At 50.9% G+C, this 20,139-nt stretch overlaps 1 protein-coding gene across 8 annotated transcripts in view; it reads right to left on the reverse strand.

The window, feature by feature from the left end:
* Nucleotides 1-1,616: 1,616 nt before the first annotated feature.
* TASOR2 (transcription activation suppressor family member 2) overlaps nucleotides 1,617-20,139 on the reverse strand; it is a 44,294-nt gene continuing 25,771 nt past the window's right edge. For 4 of the 8 annotated variants that reach the window (XM_055809366.1, XM_055809364.1, XM_055809367.1 and 1 more), the window contains 11 exons: nucleotides 18,984-19,787; nucleotides 17,161-17,397; nucleotides 14,530-15,454; nucleotides 12,913-13,447; nucleotides 7,941-11,531; nucleotides 6,963-7,088; nucleotides 6,274-6,427; nucleotides 5,158-5,260; nucleotides 2,899-3,083; nucleotides 2,361-2,475; nucleotides 1,617-2,033 (listed from right to left, as the gene is read on the reverse strand). In XM_055809366.1, the coding sequence (XP_055665341.1) occupies nucleotides 2,030-2,033; nucleotides 2,361-2,475; nucleotides 2,899-3,083; nucleotides 5,158-5,260; nucleotides 6,274-6,427; nucleotides 6,963-7,088; nucleotides 7,941-11,531; nucleotides 12,913-13,447; nucleotides 14,530-15,454; nucleotides 17,161-17,397; nucleotides 18,984-19,787 (6,779 nt within the window). In that variant the 3' untranslated portion in view covers nucleotides 1,617-2,029. Of the gene's footprint in view, nucleotides 2,034-2,356; nucleotides 2,476-2,898; nucleotides 3,084-5,157; nucleotides 5,261-6,273; nucleotides 6,428-6,962; nucleotides 7,089-7,940; nucleotides 11,532-12,912; nucleotides 13,448-14,529; nucleotides 15,455-17,160; nucleotides 17,398-18,983; nucleotides 19,788-20,139 lie in introns of those variants that run through there. The other 4 variants (XM_055809363.1, XM_055809362.1, XM_055809368.1 and 1 more) reach the window with 4 other exon arrangements.

The raw sequence follows: 20,139 nt of genomic DNA on the forward strand, positions 1-20,139 counted from the left end.
CTCCTTACCGAGATCCCGTGGATCTCTGCCCGCCAGGGTTGAAACGTGAGTGGTGCAGAGCATTTCCTACTGGAAAACGGTCTCAGACTTCCTTAGCTGGGCTTCCCAGACCCTGCTGCTACAGCTGCTCTCAGGGCTGCTTTTGGCAGGGGAGAAGGTGCCACAGCACAAGGCCTGTCACTGTCTCTCAAGTGGTCGGTAGGTGCAAGTGTTGCTCCCCTCAGCCGCCCCCTAGTGCCTGCCTCCAGAAATAGCACTTGCTTGAAGCAGCAGTAAATAATTCTTGCTCTTATGGTTCCTCTACAGGGCATTGAGATCTCTATGAATAAGAGATGCTCCTCTTTGGAGTGAGCCTTACTGATCACCTGGCTTGGATCTTGCGGCCTGAAGCAATCCTGCTGTTGGGCAGCAGGTGTGCAGCAAGGAGCAGGGCTTATGTTTGTACACAGCAATGCCAGGACCAGGAAAGATGAGAAAATGCCTTGGAACAGCTTTCTCCTGCTCTCAGCTGCCGTGCTTGGCCAGGTAGAGACACTGGTAAAGGGTTCATCCTTCCCTTGAGCTGTAGCCATGCTGCTGTCATGCTGCTGCTGAAGAGGAACTGGGTCTTTGACCACATCTCCTTCACAACATGGTGCTGCACTAAACTTGGCTGTGGCTGCCCCTTTCCTTCCCCACTCCTGGCGCTTAATGGCTTTTGGCACTTCCTCTCCCTGGCTGCCAGCTCTAGCAGCCGCCTTTCCATTTTAAGCCACTGGGGCCTGCTGGGAGCCTGGTACCTGTACTGCTGGAGCAATGGGCGTAGTGGTGGCTGGCAACGTTCCCCCTTGCCTTGTGCTTCCTCTCTTCAGCTGCCTCAGTGCTCAGTGTCGGCAAGCTGAGTCTTTTCAAAGGCAAGACAGACCTAATGCATGTGGAAACTGAGCTCCTCCCCTAAGTGCTTCCCTTGCCCCTCTCTGCCATAACCTACTTGGTTATTCCTTTGGCTCTTGGTGCCCTGCTCCTGCTGGGCCGGAGGGCAGGACTGATCCTGCAGCCCCGAGTCTGTCAGCCCACCGCTGTTAGAGCCAGTCTGGCTTGCTCCTTCCTGTGCAGGCTTTGAAGCTGATTTCTGATCCACATGGGAACTGGGAAAGCTGCTGTCCCCCCCCTGCTGATGGGAGAGGCTGGGTGCTGAGCACAAACCCCTCCTCTGGAGAGCAGTGCTATGTGAAACTTATTTTTTATTACTGAAAACTCTATACAAAGTCATCCTGTACATAACGTTCTTGCATTCTTATATTAAAAAAAAACCAACCAACCGACCCTGTCCTCTACATTGATAGGCAGAGTATCTTACAAAGGTCATTAATGCAGCGTTTTCTTCCTGGCGCGTGTTTGAGCTACCATAAATAAGAGGGTTTTGTTCCTGCATCCTGTCGTCTGGCTATTTACAAGACTTCCACGTGCTGGAATGCACTCAAGTCCCAGCAGTGAAATGGTACCAAGAGGCAACAGGGGCGACTCGAAACACAGTGTAGAGCAGGCTGCCACAGGCTCAGTGACACTCGGGCCATAGTCCCTAACACCCATTTAAAATGTGCACCCACCTCATGTGCAACATGTACAGCAACAGCCATGTGGAAAATGCATTTATTATCAAGGACTCTTATTGCTCCTAACCTTCAAGTAAACAGCTTTTTTTTTCTTTTTTCTTTTAATTTATTTTTCTATTTCTTCCAATGTCAGCTGCACTAATCACTTGAAAACACTCCAATAATTTAGAACTGTGTAATGTTAAAATAACCTTTGTCCTATATGCAACTCAATGACAGGGCTTAAATCCCTGGGAGGATTTGCATTAGCCATCTTTAAATAATTTCTATATACAGAACTAGAGCCAACCTTCCCCTGCCACCCCTCTCTGTGCACAGCCCCTGCATGCAGCACCCAAAACCCACCAGGATGCCGGGGCCATCCTGCAGAGGACCAGGATGCCCAAACTGGGACCGCAGGGCCTGGGGAGGAGCCGTGCCACAGCTCTGCTTCCTCACCTGCAACACAGAGATGTGGCACAGGTTACTGCTCTGCTCCCCTCCTTGCTCCAGGCAGCGCTGACCTCTTGCAGAGCTTCCCCTGGGCAAGTGCCAGTGTGTTTCCCCTTGCTGGCAGAGCCGAGCGCGGGTCCTCTTGGCTACAGCTTAAGGATTTGGCCCCCAGGGTTGGCAGAGCAGATTCTGTAGCCAGTGCCCAGGGAAGGCCCCTGCTCCGCTGCGGGAGCAGCTGGACCCCAGCTACCTGCCCACGACCCCACTGCCAGCCTGGGAGCTGCTCCTGGCCTTTTGGGGGCAAAGGGGTTGATCCCAAGCTTCCCCCCTTACCAGTAGCTTCTTCTAAACGGGGCAGCTGCTTCCTGCATTGTCCCAAGGAAAGTGTTGATGTTGGTCACAAGGATTCCTTTGCTTTCAAGGACCTCCCTGCTGACGCTGGGCTCTTCTGCAAAGGAAGGAGCAGCACCGTAATTCAAACAAGCAAATGGGGTTGTTCTGAAGCCTACAGAAAATAGCACCAAATCCCACTGCAGTTACTCTGTTTTGCAAATGTGAGCAAATGTGTGCTGCTTCACGAACCACCTCAGCCCAGCAAGGCCAGAATTAGAGCATGTTGTAAAGCCATCTGCAGGCTCAAAAACTGCCAGAATTTAGCAGACCTCCAGAACTCTGTTCATTTTGCCTTTTACTGCGCTGACTTGCAATGAATCAGCTCCCACCTGACCCACACCTCAAAGTGATTCTAGCAGAAATGGGAGGAAAATGGGATGTTTCTTGTCCTTTCTCCCCTGCCTCCCAGGCCAGTTTCATATGGTGCTCACGGGGCTGAGGGAGAGAGTGTAGGGCAGGGCCTGGAGCCTGTCCTTACCTGTGAGATACACAGCGAACCTGGCGCTGACGCGCTGAACTTGCAGGTTCAACAAGCACTTGATGTACTCGGCTTTGGGGGATGACCTGGAGTCACAGGCATGGTAGTGCAGCACCTCGATGAGCTCAGCTCCTTGGCACGATTTGAGGATCAAGTGCTTCTTGTGGGCATCAGCATCCACCCTGCTGGGAGAGGGGCAGAGTGAAGCAGTGAAGGGCTTCAGCCCTCTTTCCCCTCCCAAGGAATGAGCAGGTATGATGGGACCTGCCCTTCCCCCACGTGTGTTTCTTCCAGCCTCATGGGTGCTTTCACGGTTGCTACCCTGCACTAAGCAGAGATGGCAGGAGCAAGCATCACCGCAAGGATCGCATTGACCCCTTGCTCCGGGAAGCTCCAACAGACTGCGTGTGCTGCTGTGGGCTGGGGTAATTTTCTTCGTAGTAGCTTGTATGAGGATTTTGGATTTGTGCTGGAAACAGTGTTGTTAACACAGGGATGTTTTCATTATCACTGAGCAGCGCTTACACAGCATCAAGGCCTTTTCTGCCCCTCACCCCACCCTGCCAGCGACCAGGTTGGGGGGCACAAGAAGCTGGGAGGGGACACAGCTGGAAGAGCTGACCCCAAATGACCCAAGGGATATCCTGTACCATATGGCATCATGCTCAGCATATAAAGCTGGGGGAAGAAGGAAGGGGGGGACGTTCGGAGAGATGGCGTTTGCCTTCTTGAGTCCCCGTTACGTACAATGGAGCCCTGCCTTCCTGGGGATGGCTGAACACCGGCCTGCCAGTGGGAAGTGTTCAATGAACTCCTCGTTTTGCTTCGCTTGCGTGCGTGGCTTTTGCTTTACCTATTACACTGTCTTTATCTCAGCTCACGAGTTTTCTCAGTTTTACCCTTCTGATTCTCTCCCCATCCCACCAGGGGGGAGGGAGTGAGCAGCTGTGTAGGGCTGAGTTGCCAGCCAGGGTTAAAACCGAACACCGAGGCTCATGATCTCACCACAATGGAGTCAAGAGATGCGACATGAGCGCCAGTGAGGGAGCACAAGGAAAACACTTGCTTCACAGCAGCATGCACTGATGAGGCTGAGTCCTCATCTCACAGACTACACTGAAATACCCAGCCCCAAGCTTCTGCAACACCTCACTGCTTGAGGACTGAAAAACAGGTCTTCAGAACGATTACTTTGTGCTATCATCTCCATAAAGGCCAAGTGTGAAGAGGACCTGAGTTTTCTCCCCATTTTTTGTAGCATTTGCTGCTCAGACAGAACAGACCGGTTTCTCCTTTGTTCACAGGTCATTCCTAGAAAGCCGTCCCTCCTGGCCCGTGGCTGGCACTAACAAAGGCAGCTTGCCCAAAAAAACCCTCCCTCTCTGAGTTGATAAACCCAGGACATTTAAACGGTTAGTATTTGCCATCTCACTTCTCTTTTTCAAATGACATCACTTAAATACACATTGTTGCAAATAACCTAAAATAAGTAGCAAACAGCAACAGGAGAAGTTCTGCTTTTCCCAGCTGGGTTTAATTTTAGGCACTCCCCACAATACCCTGGTTCTTCCCCACACTACAAACTCACAGCTCCTTATCACTCCCCCATATCCCACACGTGATGGGACAGAAAAAGAGAACAAAGAGATGGTGGAGTAGAGGCCCAGGAAAGTACCCCGAGCTCCCACTGCGTGCAGGAGCTGGGGTGAGCTGGTGGGAAGGAGCTCAGTTTGCAGAGGCAGCTTTTGGAGCGTGCAGCCCCTCAAACAAAATTTGTGCTTTTCCTCAAGGCCCTTGCAGGCTGTAACACTCAGAGGGCATCTCTGCCAAAGAGAGAGGAGAACTGCCTTATGGAGACACAGCGGGGTGCAAGAAGTAGCTAGCTGCCAGAGCTCTGCTTCAGCCAGGATCACATGCAAGACACAGTGTTTCAGGCCATCTGATCCTGTCCAGGTCCCACATCCTGCTGCTCCATCTCATATAGGTATAAAAAAGATCTATCACACTTAACTTGCTAGCGCTCAAATGCTGACCTCCAGCAATTCCAGACTTGAGGCACATGGTCTGTCACTGATAAGAAAAGTTCTTATTTAAACAAAAATCTTCAAATTGATCTTGCAAGAGGCCAAAACCCAACCAGAAGCACCTAACTCGCCCCCTGTCCCTGCACTGAATGGGACACCACAGTACCATAGTGGGTATATCCTTGCTGTGGTGATGACAGCAGGGATGAGGGAGCTGCCACCGCAGAGCTGTTACCTGACATCTCTGAGCTTCTTGCTCTCCTTGTAGTGAAGGAGCCACTTCCACCTCCCGCTTCTGTTCAGCTTCTCTAGCACCTTCATCATCTCCTTCAGCTGGGCTGGGGAGACAGCAAGAGCCAGAGGGTAACCAAGAGTGGAAGGAGTGCCTGGGGGGCTCTGGCCCAACCCCTGCCTAAAGTTGGGCCACCTGAGGTTGCTCAGGGCTTTGCTTAGGTGAGGTTTGAGTATCTCCAAGGATCATAGAATGGGTTGGGTTGGGTTACCTTAAAGACCATATGCTCCCAACCCCCCTGCCATGGGCAGGGACACCTTCCACCAGCCCAGGTTGCTCCCAGCCCCATCCAACCTGGCCTTGAGCACCCCCAGGGATGGGGCAGCCACAGCTGCTCTGGGCAGCCTCTGCCACTGCCTTGTCAACTTCACAGTAAAGAATTTCTTCCTTAGATCTAATCTAAATTTACCCTCTTTTAGTTTAAAACCATTCTCCACTATCCTATCACTTGTAAAAAGTCTGTCCCCATCTTTCTTACAAGCCCCTTTAGGTACTGGAAGGCCGCTCTAAGGTCTCCCTGGAGCCTTCTCTTCTCCAGGCTGGACAGCCCCACCTCTCTCAGCCTGTCTGTGAGGCTCGCAACCTGGGTTGTGAGAAACTGGGATCTTGTCCTGGCATTCGAACACACTTGCCGTGAATTTTTTCCCCCTATTATCTAAAAGGATAAGCCCAAATTGTCCCTGTCACCTCTTGTCCCATCACTGCATATCTCCAGGAGTGTGGTTCAGTTTTTTCTGCCGCTTCCCATTAGGAAGCTGAAGACAGCAACAAGGTTTACCCTCTGTCTTTCCTTCTCCAGGCTAAATGTCCTCGTACAACCCCTGCTCCAGCCTCTGACCATCTCGGTGGCCCCTATCACACAAGAAGTTTTGGGGAGCCCTGACTTGGACCCACTATCCAGATGGGGTCTACAAATGTCAAATACAGGGGAAAGAATTTTCCCCACTTAAAGGAGGGGCAGAGGACACCAACAACAAGGTTTTGGAAGGTGTCAGTGGACAAGGTTGGGAGCTGACACTGTATGCTCGCATCCAAGCAAGAGGCCACAAAGAGACTCACCCAGTGTTACCATTTCCAACATCTCGTCGTCTGACACCATGAAGCCACCAGTATGAAACAGCTCCTGGTATGTGTGACCTGTTATATCTTCGGGGCTGTCCACTCCAGCAAACACCACATTTGGACAGTGCTTTAGCTTCAGCAAACATGGGACCTGCGCAAGGCAGAGGTGGTTTTGTGCATGCAGCCGCATTTCAATAGCATTTGCACTTCTCTGCATCCACTCCTGGGAGGCCCAGGGAGCCCACCCCATCCTCTCCCTGCATCACCCCAACACTCGTGTCTCCACAGCCCAACCCCAAAGCCATGGATGGCAATATGGGGAGCTACAGGCAGCTCAGTCTGCTGCAGTGTTCACTGGAGCTCATGAGCCAAAGCCTGGCTGAACTGCTTTCTTACACAAGATGAGCCCAACCTGACTCCCTTGAGCTGGCCTACTCGAAGTGACGTTATTCAGCGACCAAAAACGGAGACAGAAGTAGAATTGGCAAGCTTCATGTTTTTGAAATACTTAACAGCTCTTCATGAAGCACTGTTCTTTCAGTGGAGAGAACTGTGTATTTGCAGAGACTGACAATTAAATCTGCGACTATATATAGTGTAAAATTAAAAAAACCAAAACTTTTAAAATGGATTCCAGTATTAACATATAATGCTGGTAGGAAAAAAAGGACAGACTCAGGCCTTACATTGTGGATGTGTGAGGAAATGTCCTCATTCCTGATGACAATGAGCAGCATGTCAGCGTCCAGGCGTTTCGCTTCGCAGAAACTCAGAGGTTCAATCTCCACGCGGCCGTGTTTCTTCAACAAGGTCTGAAACAGAAATTGTGTAAAAAGGTTTGTATGGAGAGTATCTTCACAACAGTGGTGCCACACTCCGGGCACATACGTGCCTGGGGACAAGGAGAGAGGAACAAGACAACGAACCCAACCAGGCACCCCGGTGTCAAAGGCACCGCGTGCTCCAGGCTGAGGCTCCAGCCAGCCACGCAGGAAGCAGCCATTTACCTTTGTCGGCAAAAATCTTTTAGAAAACTACCTTGAGCATCTCACTGTACCATGTATCGGGCTTCTTTGCTATCTCAGAGCAGAAAATCTTCCTGTGTAATCACCCTCCCTGAGTTTCCAACCCTATTATGAGAGCTCAAGCAAAAGCCACGTTGCAGGGGTTGAGTTTGGGCTGCTCTTGCATGAACTCTGATCTGTTTTGGCGGGGGGAATGTTCAAGTGGTAGAACAACAAAAAAAAGCCTCAAGTTGCACCAGGGGAGGTTTAGATTGGATATTAGGAAAAACTGCTTCACCAAAAAGTTTGTCAAGCACTGGAACAGGCTGCCCAGGGAGATGGTGGAGTCACCATCCCTGGGGTATTTAACGGATGTGTAGATGTGGCACTTACGGACATGGTTTAGCGGTGGGCTTGGCAGGGCTGGTTTAACGGTTGGTCTCAACGATCTTAAAGGCTTTTTCCAACCTAAATGACTCTACAGTTCTAATTTCTGGTGGTGAGAGCCGAGATGAAACGGGAGACGTGGCTCCTGGCTTAAGGGAACCAAATGCCATCTGTGTTGGGTTGAGCAAGCTTGCCCTGTGCCTCCTCCTGCTGCCCTCAGCTCTCACACCAGGGCCACCCATCCCTGTCCAGGCCAGTGGGACTGGCTGTTACCTTCACTCTTGCGAAGAAAGGGTCCTTGCCCGTCTCCACCAAGTAGAACATGCTGGTGTGGCTGCAGGCCTCCTTGGCCACGCTGCGCAGGTGGAAACGCAGCGCGCTGCACAGGTCTGCGATCATCTCCTTGAAGGCAGCCATCCTCCCGGGGAGGGATGTGCAGGTCCAGTCACCCGCAGCCTCCATGTGCACCGGGACCGGCCCTCTGCCCTTGCTTCCTGCATCAGCCCTGCTCAGCATCACCTTGTTGAACTCGGCGTACTTGTCAAGGATGACGGCGATTTCCCCCTCCGAGTCCTTTAGCTTATTAGCATATTTGAGCTTGCTAAGGTGGGAAAGAGCCGCATGGCCCTGGCTCATGGTTTGGGATCTCGCCCTGCTCCTCTCATTGCAGAAGGTATCCTGCCACGGGGTACATGGGTCCCCATGCCAGCCACTTCGCCGGTGCTGACCGAGCCCGCTCGGCCATGTGTCCGAGGGCAGGACAGTCACCTGCAAAGGGCTCCTGCTCCGCGGGGAGAGCGAGACGGGAGCTTCTTGCACAGGCAATGTCTCAGACATCACCCGGGGAGAAAAGTCTTTTGGAAAGATGCTTTTGGAGGTAGAAAAGGGTGGTTTCCCACTCCTTAGGATTTGTTTTAGCTTATAATGGAAACGGAGACACTCCATGTCCAAAGTGTGCTGGGTAATTTCCTCAAAACCTCTCCAAGTGTCCATCAGTGACCCTAACAAATGAGACTGCCCCGCACAGTGGCTGCGCCTCGACGGCTGCAAATTTCCCATCCTCTCCTGGCACTTTTTGGTGACCACAAAGTTCTGGTAGTCCTTGACAATCCCCTGGCTGTCCCTAATATTGACATACAGTGGAACGTGCCCGCTGCTGGTTTCCCCCCGGCTAATCGGCCAGCTGCGCTCAGCCTGTGAGCAGGCCCCCTCCACACCCAGCGAGCCCCAGTCCCCGCTGTGCCCCTCTGTGCGCACCGAGCTCGTGGAGGAGGAGTCGCAGTTAGTCCTTGTGCCTGCAGCATCCACAGATCTCGTGCCGTAGGAACCCCTGGCTGTAAGAAGGGACTGTGAAGTCCCCCCAGAGTACTCCTGGTCTGAGTCACTGGAGGAAGTCTCAAACAGATCTTCAAAGGTCAAGCCCGTGTGTCTGTCTTTGCTGGGGAGCTGCTTTGCCCTTGGCAGCACGTCTGAAATATCCTCAGCATCACTAAGGCTTTCTCCAGAGAGACACCTGTGTGCATGTAATGGCAACACCGGCAAGGAAGGAGTGGGGATTTCTCCTCCCACTTCCATGTTGGCATGGTGCAGATCAGCAAATGTGTCGGATCTCTCAGCCTCATGCTCACCCTGGTTGCACACAGACTGAGGCTCACACAGCGGCATGAGCGACTCCCCTGCTGAAAAAGATGCAGGACTGGCAAGAGTAATGCTGCTTCCTCCTCCCAAATCCTCAGGCAGGATGGGTTCCTTCTCGTGGCTCCCTACTACATCTGCTGCATGGCCCCCAGGGCTGGCACACCTAGGGCAGGTGTCCACGCAGCAGAACCATGCGGCACCATCTGGAGCCGGACTTGTGCCAGGAGAGAGCATCTTGGAGTGCACATCAAGGACTGAGTCTGGCTCAGCACCGTGCAGATCTGCCTTGTGACCATGCAGAGGAGATGGAGGCATTGATTCCGGGTCATCTGACACAAGTACATCCGCAGAGGAGCTCCCCGCTAGTTCTGCATAGCACAGACCCATGTCTCTTTTCACCTCTTCTGCACATCGGGGCTTTAAGGAGCTGTCTGGGCTCTCAGCAGCCACGATCACCTCTGCAGCATCTACTTGCTTGCAGGACTTTCTGTGCTGGCACAGGACTGCCCCCCCCTCACTTTGCTCTAACAAACTGGGGGGGGTGTCTGTGTCTCCGCCATGGGGGAGAGGGTCCTGCTGGCAGGGAGAAGGAGGACCTGAGCCTGCATGGGCAGGTGGGAGCCGGCTGTCTGGGGAGCTCTGCTGCCAGCTGGGGTGATCCTTCCTGACAGACATCCCTTCTGTCACCAAGGAGGAAGGCTCTAATTCCAGGAGGTGATGAAGAGAGGTCTCTGGCTCCTGCAGTGTGTTAGCCACCATCACCATGTTCATTTTGTCACTCCCAGGGGACTTCTCTGCACCAAGGCACACATCATCGTCACTCTCCCCAGCTTCAGAGTCACCTACTAAGGCTGTACAGTTGAAAACAAAGCCCTGGCCATCACCTGCTCCCAAGGACTCATCCAGCACATCTGTGCAGTTGGCAGAAGGGCCACTAAGCTGGTTTTCCACCGAAATGTTGTTCTCTTCTTGGTTTGATTCACCAGTGCTCAGCGAAGTGAGGTCAGCATAAATGTCACATCCACACCTTTGGGAAGGGCACCTGCTCCCTCCCAGATTGCTCTGTGATGGAGACTGGATGCTTGCCATGGCCTCCTGGTCCTCTGGGGCAGCCTCAGGATCTGTTGCTCCATCAAGAGATGTCAGGCAGACAGAACTGGAGTCAGGAGACAAAGTTAGTGACAATCCCTGGCTGCACGGTGACTCGAGGCCAGCTGTGCTGGCAGCTTTGCTCCCAGCAAGTGCCCACCTTTCTGCAGAGGGCGCACAATCCTTGTCTTTCTGCTCCAAGCCAACCCTCAGAGCCTCTCCAGCAGGTCCCAAGTTGCCTGTAATGCTGTCTGGCTGTGCCCCACAGACAAGGCTCGGATCAGATGGTAACGGCAGCATCAACCTGCTGTCACAGGGTGACCCCACATCGGCTGGACTGGCTGGGTGTGCCAAACCAACACTGTTCGTTTCTGCATCTGGGGTGTCCAGAGCCTCCCAGGGTTCTTGCAACATGTCCAAGCTTGGTGCCACCTCAACAGAAAGGCCTTGAGGGCCAGTCCCAGTTCCATCTGATAGTACTGGTGTTGATCTGCCTGGGCAGGGGGACACTAAGGTGGTGGGGCTGGGCACAGGGCCCTCTCCAGGAACACCAAAGTCCTTTGGACATGTCAAATTCACTGGCTTCTCTTCACTGTGTTCGTGCTCCATGTCAGCATCACCATTTTCAGAAAATGACAAATCAAAAGGCCCCAGGACTGCTCTTTCATATTGAGGGTCATCTTTCTCTTTTTTTTCCTCCTCCATCTCTTCCTCCTCTATTTCTGAATGTCCGAAGGGGTCTTGTGATTTCCTCTCTTCCCCACTGGTTCCATCAAGGTTTGCACTTTCGGGACTTGCTTCTAAGGGCACTGAATCACAGGTACGTTGCGGTCTGTCACTGGTGGCCCAGCTGGAGTCCTCAACCTCTGTACAATGCTCAGCACCTCCCATGCTCTCTCTGTCCTCAGAAGGGCTGAGGTCACCACCTGACCCTGCTGCCCACCCACTCTCCTGTTGCTGTCCATGTCCATGTCGCACACACGGGGCAACTCTCCAGGGAGCTGTACAGGAATTCAGAGCTTGGCTGCAAGGGTTTTCCTTGTCCAGTGCAGCTGGGGGCTCGCTGGCATTGCCAAGCTCATCGGAAGGGCTGGGGGCTATCACTACATCTGGCAGTTCCTCCTTGGGCTGCTCCACCTGAAACAACACAGTTCAGACGTTAAAGGGAGGCAAATGCAGGAGCTGACACCCCCATGCAGGAGGACAGAGATGTTTTAAATGCTCAGACTTTGCAAGTACGACCACTCCAACAGTTTGTCTCTAAATTAAGTCCAGGTTGAATTCTTACCCCATGTGAGCCACTACCATCGCCACACTGCAGCCAGCAAGCAGAGTCCCACAGACAGCTGCGGGAAGGTTTTGAAACTTTCTACCTTTTTTACACCATGAAATGGCTTAAAAACAGGCCAAACTGTGCAGAAGCCATCAACCAGTGCTGATGGATGTATATATGTAGCAGCACCCTCTTAAGCCTTACCCTTACTTGAGTTTATCTGTCCAAGCAAGCTATATGGACACTATGGACAGCAATCCCATACTTCCTGCCAAAACTTTGTGCCTGCGCCACAGCACTGAACCCAGGTGGTAAAAAAACACTGAAATATTTTTTCCTTCGTGAAAGACAGCTGCAGCCCTATGGCAGCTGCCCATTTGTTCAGAGTGGAAGTTTGAAAGGAATTATTTTAGTTCAAAAATTCAGGCTTGAAAAATGTCAGCAGACACCCATGTTTTATATTTACCCAAGTACCTCTGCTTCTGACCATCCACAGACCATAGAAACTGTAAAAATTAATTTAGAAAACCCTACCCAAAATGGAATATTAACTAACTTCACCAGAGGGGCAAGGGAAACGTTGCAAAGCCCTGCACTGCCATCTGTGTGGGGGAACCCTCTCCAAGCCAGCAAACCTCCACCCTCCCAAAGCAACAGAGGAAAGGCTGTGCCATGTCCCCCAACACGCCTGGGCTGGTGCAACCATGGGCAGGCAAATGCAGCTGCCTATACGAGACAGGCAGGGTTTTGAGTCCTGGTTTGGAGTATTTGCTGTTCCTCTTCGCCCTTAGTCAAGTGCAGGTCTGAGACCTCATCAAAGCTCACACAGCCTGCAGCTGAAACCAGGAACAAATGCCGAGCTCAACACTTCAGTTGCTCTAGTTCTTTTGAATTCTGCCTCCTTGGAGAGCATCCATGTCAAGGCCCTGCTCCCTTGGACAGAGATAGATACAGCTCATGCCAGAGCCCAGGGATGCCTGCTCAGTCCAAGAGGACATCCAAACCCAGACTGAGGCCTGAAAGCTTCTTTTTTATGGCACCTCTGAGCACGTCTGCATGGCAGTCATTTGGGGCAGCTAAATGCTGGGGGATGTTTCTCTGTCCTGCTTTGGCGACCCCACTACCTGGCTCTAAGAAAGCCCTCAAGCATGTCTGCTCCACTCCTCTCAGAAGATCCTACTCCTGTAAGTGCAAAATGCATTGTGTGCCCTGGAGACATATACCACCCAAACCCCAAGCTCTTACCGCAGCGATGGTGGAGACATCATGCATATGCTCTTCGGAAGCAGCCGCTGGCTGCCTGCCGTTCACAGCCAGGCTCTCATCAGCATGTTCAGCAAGGGAAAGGTGCTCAGAACAGCTTGTGGAGGAAGGCTCCTCCTCCCCACAGGGCAGCTCCCCTGAAGAAGATGATACTGTACTATCAACAACACCGGGAGTCTCATCAGCATCAGTCTGAGAGTCTGCAGGGCTCTCCTCTGGGTGGAACGGTCCCTGGTAATGTGTGCTGCGATCCACAGAGCTGCTGGGAGTCTGGTCAGGGTCTGACCGAGAGTCTGCAGGGCATGTCTCCAACCCAAAACAGTCTTCACCATCATCACTCAGCTCAAGAAAGTCCCCAGTGCTATTTATTGAGACATACTTCTCAGGGTTGCTGTGCTCCACTACCTTCCTCGTGCCGCTCAGGAATTTGCTGGGTTTGCTGTAGAAGAGAGCCACCCACATATGAAGTATCAGCTTCATCTCTTCCACATCATCGGGCAGATCAGGGTCCCAGGGCCTGGAAGAGAAAACAAACACTGCCTGAAACGTCTTCATCCTCCCCCCCCAGTTGACTAGCACAAGGTAAATCCCCACAGTGCTAAGCCCCAGTGCAGGGGGCTGCAAATGTCCAGCTGCAGTCACAGATCGCTTGATGCAGTTTCCAGCTTGTTACAAAAAAGAGAAAGTCATAGCTATGAAGGAGGACTTGGGTTCATGGCTTTAGGTACCAATTCTAGCTGCAAAGCCACAGGAATCATAAAATTATAAAATGGTTTAAGTTGGAAGGACCTTAAAGATCTTCTAGTTCCAACCCCCTGCCAGGGGCAGGGACACCTTCCACTAGACCAGGTTGCTCCAAGCCCCATCCAGCCTGGCCTTGAACACTTCCAGGGATGGGGCAGCCACAGCTTCTCTGGGCAGCCTGTGCCAGTGCCTCACCACCCTCACAGTAAAACGTTTCTTCATAATGTTTAATCTAAATCTACCCTCTTTTAGTTTAAAACCATTCCCCCTCAGCCTATTGCTACAGGTCCTACTGGAAAGTCTGTCCCCATCTTTCTTACAAGCCCCTTTAGGTACTGGAAGGCCGCTCTAAGGTCTGCCTGGAGCCTTCTCTTCTCCAGGCTGAGTAGCCCCAACTCTCTCTGCCTGTTGTCCTAGGAGAGGTGCTCCAGCCCTCTGACCGTCTTTGTGGCCTCCTCTGGACTTGCTCCAACAGGGCCACGTCTTTCCTGCGCTGGGGACCCCAGAGCAGATGCAGTACTGCAGGTGAGGCCTCACCAGAGTGGAGCAGAGCAGGAGCATCACCTCTCTCAACCTGGCCACGCTGCTTTTGGTGCAGCCCAGGATACAACTGGCTTGCTGGGCTGTGAGTGCACATTGCTAACTCACATCCAATTTGTCATCCACCAGTATCCCCAAGTCCTTCTCCACAGGGCAGATACGCCAGCTTTAACACAGAACTTGGCACCTCAGCATGAGGAAAAAGGCAATTATCATGCAAATCAAAGCAAAAAAGTGCACAGAAAGCCCCTTCCAAAAGTGCTCCAGAGGTCCAGCAAGAGATGTCTCTGCAGATGGCCTTCCAGACTGACTTACCCATGCAGGGCACGGATGACTGTTTTCTCCAGGGCATCGTTGGTGTACCTGCTGTCCAAATTGAAGAGATACTCTGCCTCCCAATGGCACATCACCTTCACAGACTCACCACAGATGTTCACTGTGTGGGACTTAGCGAAGTCCTCCTTCAGCCTGGGGGACAGCAGGCTGCTCCTGCGCCTCATCGCCACGGCCTCAAAGGGCCGCTGCGGGTGGCTGCTGTTCTGCTGGTGGCAGAAAGGCAGGACTTTCCCAACCAGGGGACCAGCTCGGGTGTTCCTGGTACCGTTTCTAGAGGGTGCTGGTCCAGGGTAGGGGGCACCTCTGGGATACATGTGTTTCTTTGAATGCTCAGGCATCTGCGAGGCGTACGAGTGCTCAGCAGAGATGAAGGAGTGCTTGTTTACGTCAGCAGCTTCTTGAGTGTCTCTGGGAGGCAACACATCAGGTTTTGTGGGGCTGGGGCTTGTATTGTTGTTCTTGCTGAAAATCCCAGGGCTTTTCTCCCTGGGAATAGAGGCCAAATCATTTAAGTCTACTTTTTCAGCAGGAGGAAGCTTCTGGTTCAGTGATGCTTTGCTAGGAGAGGTGGCTCCCTTTGCAAGCTTGTCTACCCTGTGGTATTCATGGTCGGAAGCAACACGCAAGGATTTGTGCTTGCGATGACTCTGCTGCTCTTTTGCAGAATGTCTGGTGGGGCTGCAGGACACAGCAATCATCCCACTGTCCCTGGGGATAAATGAAGGGATACAAGAACCCAGAGCCAGATCAGCCAGCAAGTTCAAGGCATGGGACTCGTAGTCATTCCCCTTCAGATCAAAAACGAGATCAACCCCGCCTGGGCAAGTCTCACTCATTTGGCTATCTGGTCCGTGGCATTGGGAAGACACTGCGCTTGGGACGACAGAGAAAGGCTGCTTCAACTCTGTGTGAGAAAAACAAAGTCAGAGAACAAACAAAGGCCACACAGCTCTGCCTTGCGAAGGGGACCAAAGCAGGCTTTCAGTTTGGCAGGAAAAAGCATCTTTCCAACATGGAATTTGCACACTTAAAAACCAAAAAGCATCTCCATGGTCATGCAGGCCACGGCTATTACAAAACAATCCAGAGCTGGGAATCTAAGCAACTTCAGGAAGGGGGTTTATCCTCAGAAATAAAATGCACAGAATCCAGAGTGAATAAAATTTCCCTTGGCCTCTGTGCACAGGGTAATTCGGCCACTTAAATAGAACCTGAGATATTTCAGGTGTTTCCTTTATCTTTTTTTTATTTTGCTTTAAATTTTCTTCTAGTTTCAGTATTTGCAATCTTCACAGATAAACCCTGTGCTATGCTTTCAATAATTCACAGTTAAAAAACCTCCAAAACTCTAAAACGCAGAGAAAAACCACCCTGCCCTCATGCTTCCCACTGCACACCCTCTCTAGAGCACACGCAGAAACCTGGGGGCTCTCAAAGGCAGCCAGAGCACAGCAAATAAGCGTTCATTTAGTTTTCAGCATTAAAAATGCCCCTCACCATGGCTCAAGGCCCATGTTCGTAAAAACAGTATGAAGTCATTAAATAAGGTTAATGCCTTCTACTAAAAACCAGCATAAAAATCTCTCTTCAAGTAAAACCTTATTAAATCACATCTGTGCTAAAGTCCTATGTGTTACATTTAATTTCCTTGAGAACTGCACAGTAAGACATACAAATTGAGTATTTCTTACTGCTAAACACTCTTACTTTACATTTTTGGCAGACCCTGGCATTCAGCAGGACCGATCTGACACCCTGCCCGTGTGAGAGCACAGGCCAGATCTGCTCCAGGAACCCCGTGTGGCAAGGGCAACAAGAGGTGGTGTTTGAAACACAGACACTGCTGATAAGTGCCACGTTTCAGGAACACGTGGCAATAAAAGACCAAGAAGAATGGATAAACTAAGCAGAGGTGGCTAAACCAGTCTTCAAAGCCTCCACCTCCCCTGGGAAAGGGAAAAAGACAGACCACAGACAGATCCAAAAAAGACATCAAAGTGCGAGTGTGAGAAAACACAACAAATTAACAGAAAATGACTCTTCTGTTCCATCATTTATTTTGGCACCGTAATACTGGTTCTCAGTTTAACAGCAGGCTCACAGCCAGCACCTACAGACACTACACGCAGGGGCTGTCCATGCTGCCTCTTAAATCCACTGCAGAGGCTGCAACAATTTGACTCTTTTTAAAATGACCAAATTTACAACTTAATGAACTAAAAATCTAGGCAGATGCTGGCTATGAGCAGAGGTTATAACACACTGTCCATGAGCTGCCTCAACGCAGTTTCAGAGTTCAGCAGTTAAAAATCAGGCTTTTTAAACTACCCGAGCAGTTTGCCAAGGATGCAAACAGAAGGCTTAGGAAAGGACTCAGAAGAGACCCTGTAATGGTGATTTGCACATTCACCTTTATCTTTTACACTACTATGCATAACTGGGTGCCTGCAGGCTGTGGGGCAGCAGCACCCAGACCCTCAGCACTAAACGCTGGAAGGCCCTTTGTCTGCTGCCAAACGTGCTGTTACTATCATCTGGTCGTGACCTGACCATGATGTTTGATGGCCCGGCTTTTAAAGGAAAGATTTCCACAGGGAACAGCACTCTTACCACTTTCTGCTTGCTTTTTGGCTTGAGGTTTCGATGGGTTGTTAGCCACACTTTTTAGAATCTTACTTTTCATTGGCTTCATGATGGTTTCAGCAATAGGAACCTTTTTCCTCTCTGGGTTCTTCAGTGTCTTTGGCCTCTTTGTTTCCAAGCCAGGATCGTCAGGAACTGAGGTTTCCTTCTGAACAGGTTCAGACTGTGTTTTGTGCACAAATTCTGCAGACAGGACCTCTGCACCTGGGACAAGGAAAAGGGAGGGCGTATCTTTTGGTTTGAGGCATATTCAGATAAAAAGGAGTAATGGCAAAATATGCAGTTAAGGAATGTGGAAGGACTGCTTTAGAAATGATTGGCAGCAGCAGAACAATCTTCAATAACTTGATTTATGCATCTGATCTTTCAAATGGGTTTGCTGCTGATCAGTAAGCAGTTATTAAAAATCAAGCATCACTTCTTAAGCTCATTAAAAGCCTACTATCTTGACACAGAATAGGTGTTCTCCAGGGCTAAGTCACACTAATTCCTGCCTGTCACACTTGCACCCTGAGGGTACTTATTTACCTCTCCCAGAAGCACACAAGAACCTCTCCCAGATCCACCGGCAATGCCACCCAGGAGCGAGTCAATGTGCCCTAGGACAGAGCTTGATGGACTGCGAATCAGAGCTGACTTCAGCTCACATCCAGCAGACGCCATGCCACCCCCTGTATGCACGACAGACCATTCCCGCAGCTGCTGCCGCTACCTGTGATGTGTGCAAATGCAAGGGGAGGTCACCGAGTACGACACTAACTCTGCAGTCCAGTGGTCCTTTAGATGTTTTTGGCCACCTTTCAACACCAAGGTTGAGATTCATCTCTATCCACTTTGACTGTCTCTACAAATTAGGTGGAGGCTCAGGCTGGCTCAGGACAGGCTTAGCCTATCCTCGGCAGCAAGACAGGAGCCTTCAGAGGACAGCTTATGCCACTGAGACACCTTGCATGAGCAGCTCAGGCCAGCTGGTGAAAGGGCTGGAAGGAACATCCTAGGAGGAGCAGATAAGGACTCTGGGTTTGTCTAGTTTGGAGAAAAGGAGGCTTAGGGGCAACCTCACTGCTCCCTACAGCTTCCTGAGGAAGGGACATGGAGAGGGAGGTGCTGATCTCTTCTGTCTGGGATTCAGTCATAGTTTTGGATGCCCCATCCCTGGAAGTGTTTAAGGTCAGGTTGGGTGGAGCTTTGAGCAACCTGCTCTAGCGGAAGGTGTCCCTGCCCCTGGCAGGGGTTTGGAAATACATGGTCTTTAAGGTCCCTTCCAACCCATTCTATGATTCTATGATATCAGCTTTCAGCAGAGTAGGTTGGGTAGGATTAGTCCCAGACTTCTAGTTTCCTCAAGGTCACAGCAAGAAAGTTGACTCTCAGGGAGCCACAACATGACTATGCAGGGTGGCTGGTTATCTACACAGCCTGTAATGAGCATGGCTTTGGCAACTGCTCCTTCCCTGAGCCATCAACAGCCTGCAGACAAAGGATGCAATAACTGTGACCTGGCTGATGTCCCTGTGCAGTCACCCGTAAGCAAAGGAAGGCAACAGCATGCACCACTGCACCAAGTTTCAGGCATCTTCACCAAAATCCCTTGTCATCGCCCTGGGCTACCTCCCAGGTTGAACAAAAGACATCACCACAGACCTATCTGGATGCTCTCAGGAGGTGTCTGCTTGCTCTGGGCACCTGGGGTGGTGGTGAGGGAACATGGCTCCTAGTGAACCCTGAATATCCCAGCTGGATACTCCAGAGAAGCAGGAGGAAGTTAGTCCTGTTTATACAACACTTACCTCTTTTCCTTCTGTGTGGAAACTGCAAATTAGCTAATTTAAGCATGGGCTCATTGGAACTGGCCACAAACCCTGGCTTTTTAGGAAAAGAGAAAGCAATATTGATTTTTTTCTTCTTGGTTGCCTTCCTGTTCCTGCCACTGTCCCCGATAGGATGCATTTGCATCTTGAGGGGAGACCACTTCTTCCTGGTGCTGGTGACAACAGCTCGGTTGGATTTCCTCCTGCTCTGCTGAACCCATAGCTTGCTTGCTGAGTTGACATCTTTTACGGGCGCTTCACCACTCTGGTCCAGCCCCACTGCGGGCTTTGGGTTTTCACTTTTTATTTCTGCTGCTGTGTTGGGAGGAATAGGGTCCAGTGCCACAGCTGAAGAGAAGTCCACTTTACAATCAGCCTCTGAATTGGAGCAAAGAGACTGAACAGCACCCGTCAAACACTCTAAGGCAGCTGACATTTCCAGAGTATAGCTGCTGGGATCAGAGAGATAATGCTGCAGCTGGGAGAAGGACTGCTCTGAATGTTTTTTGAAGGGATTAGTACATTCATCCTCAGTTGGTGAGAGGAGAGAAGAAAGAGGAACTTTGCTGTTTCGGCCAGCAGTGGGCTGTGTATTTTGATCGAGCTTTGCATATTCCTGTAAATGCTGTTTGATACGTATGCTGGTACTGACTGAGTCCCCCCATGAAGAAATGGTGGTTTTCTGTAAGGCATAGCGAAGCCCAGGCAAAACTGAAGCTATTTTTAATGAGAAGTCACTATCATCACTGTCTTCCCTTTCATCTTCCGGATCGTGCTTTTCAACTGCGAAAGGAAAATAATAGAAATTTTACTTATAATAAAAAAGGATTCAATTTCCCAAATCACCTCACTGTTACATGCAAAGGGAACATGAAAGCTATGAAAAAGCCCCAGAAGTCAGTCTACAAAAAGCTAGCCCTAGAGCGATGTCCTGTTTTGATGGATGCTTGTAACTGCTGAAGGTAAAAAAGAATTGCATGTGGGAGTCAAAAGTGGATTAAACTAAGATGAAAGACTGCTGCTCTGCAGGAAATTACAGGGTGAGATCGCACACATAGTGGCCTAAGTCCCTTCACTCCAGCAGTTCTGGCCAAATCCAATATTTAGGACAGCCAGGGCTCTGAAATTACATGGG

This window comes from Falco peregrinus, chromosome 6, assembly GCF_023634155.1.
Source record: "Falco peregrinus isolate bFalPer1 chromosome 6, bFalPer1.pri, whole genome shotgun sequence".
Lineage (NCBI taxonomy): Eukaryota > Metazoa > Chordata > Aves > Falconiformes > Falconidae > Falco > Falco peregrinus.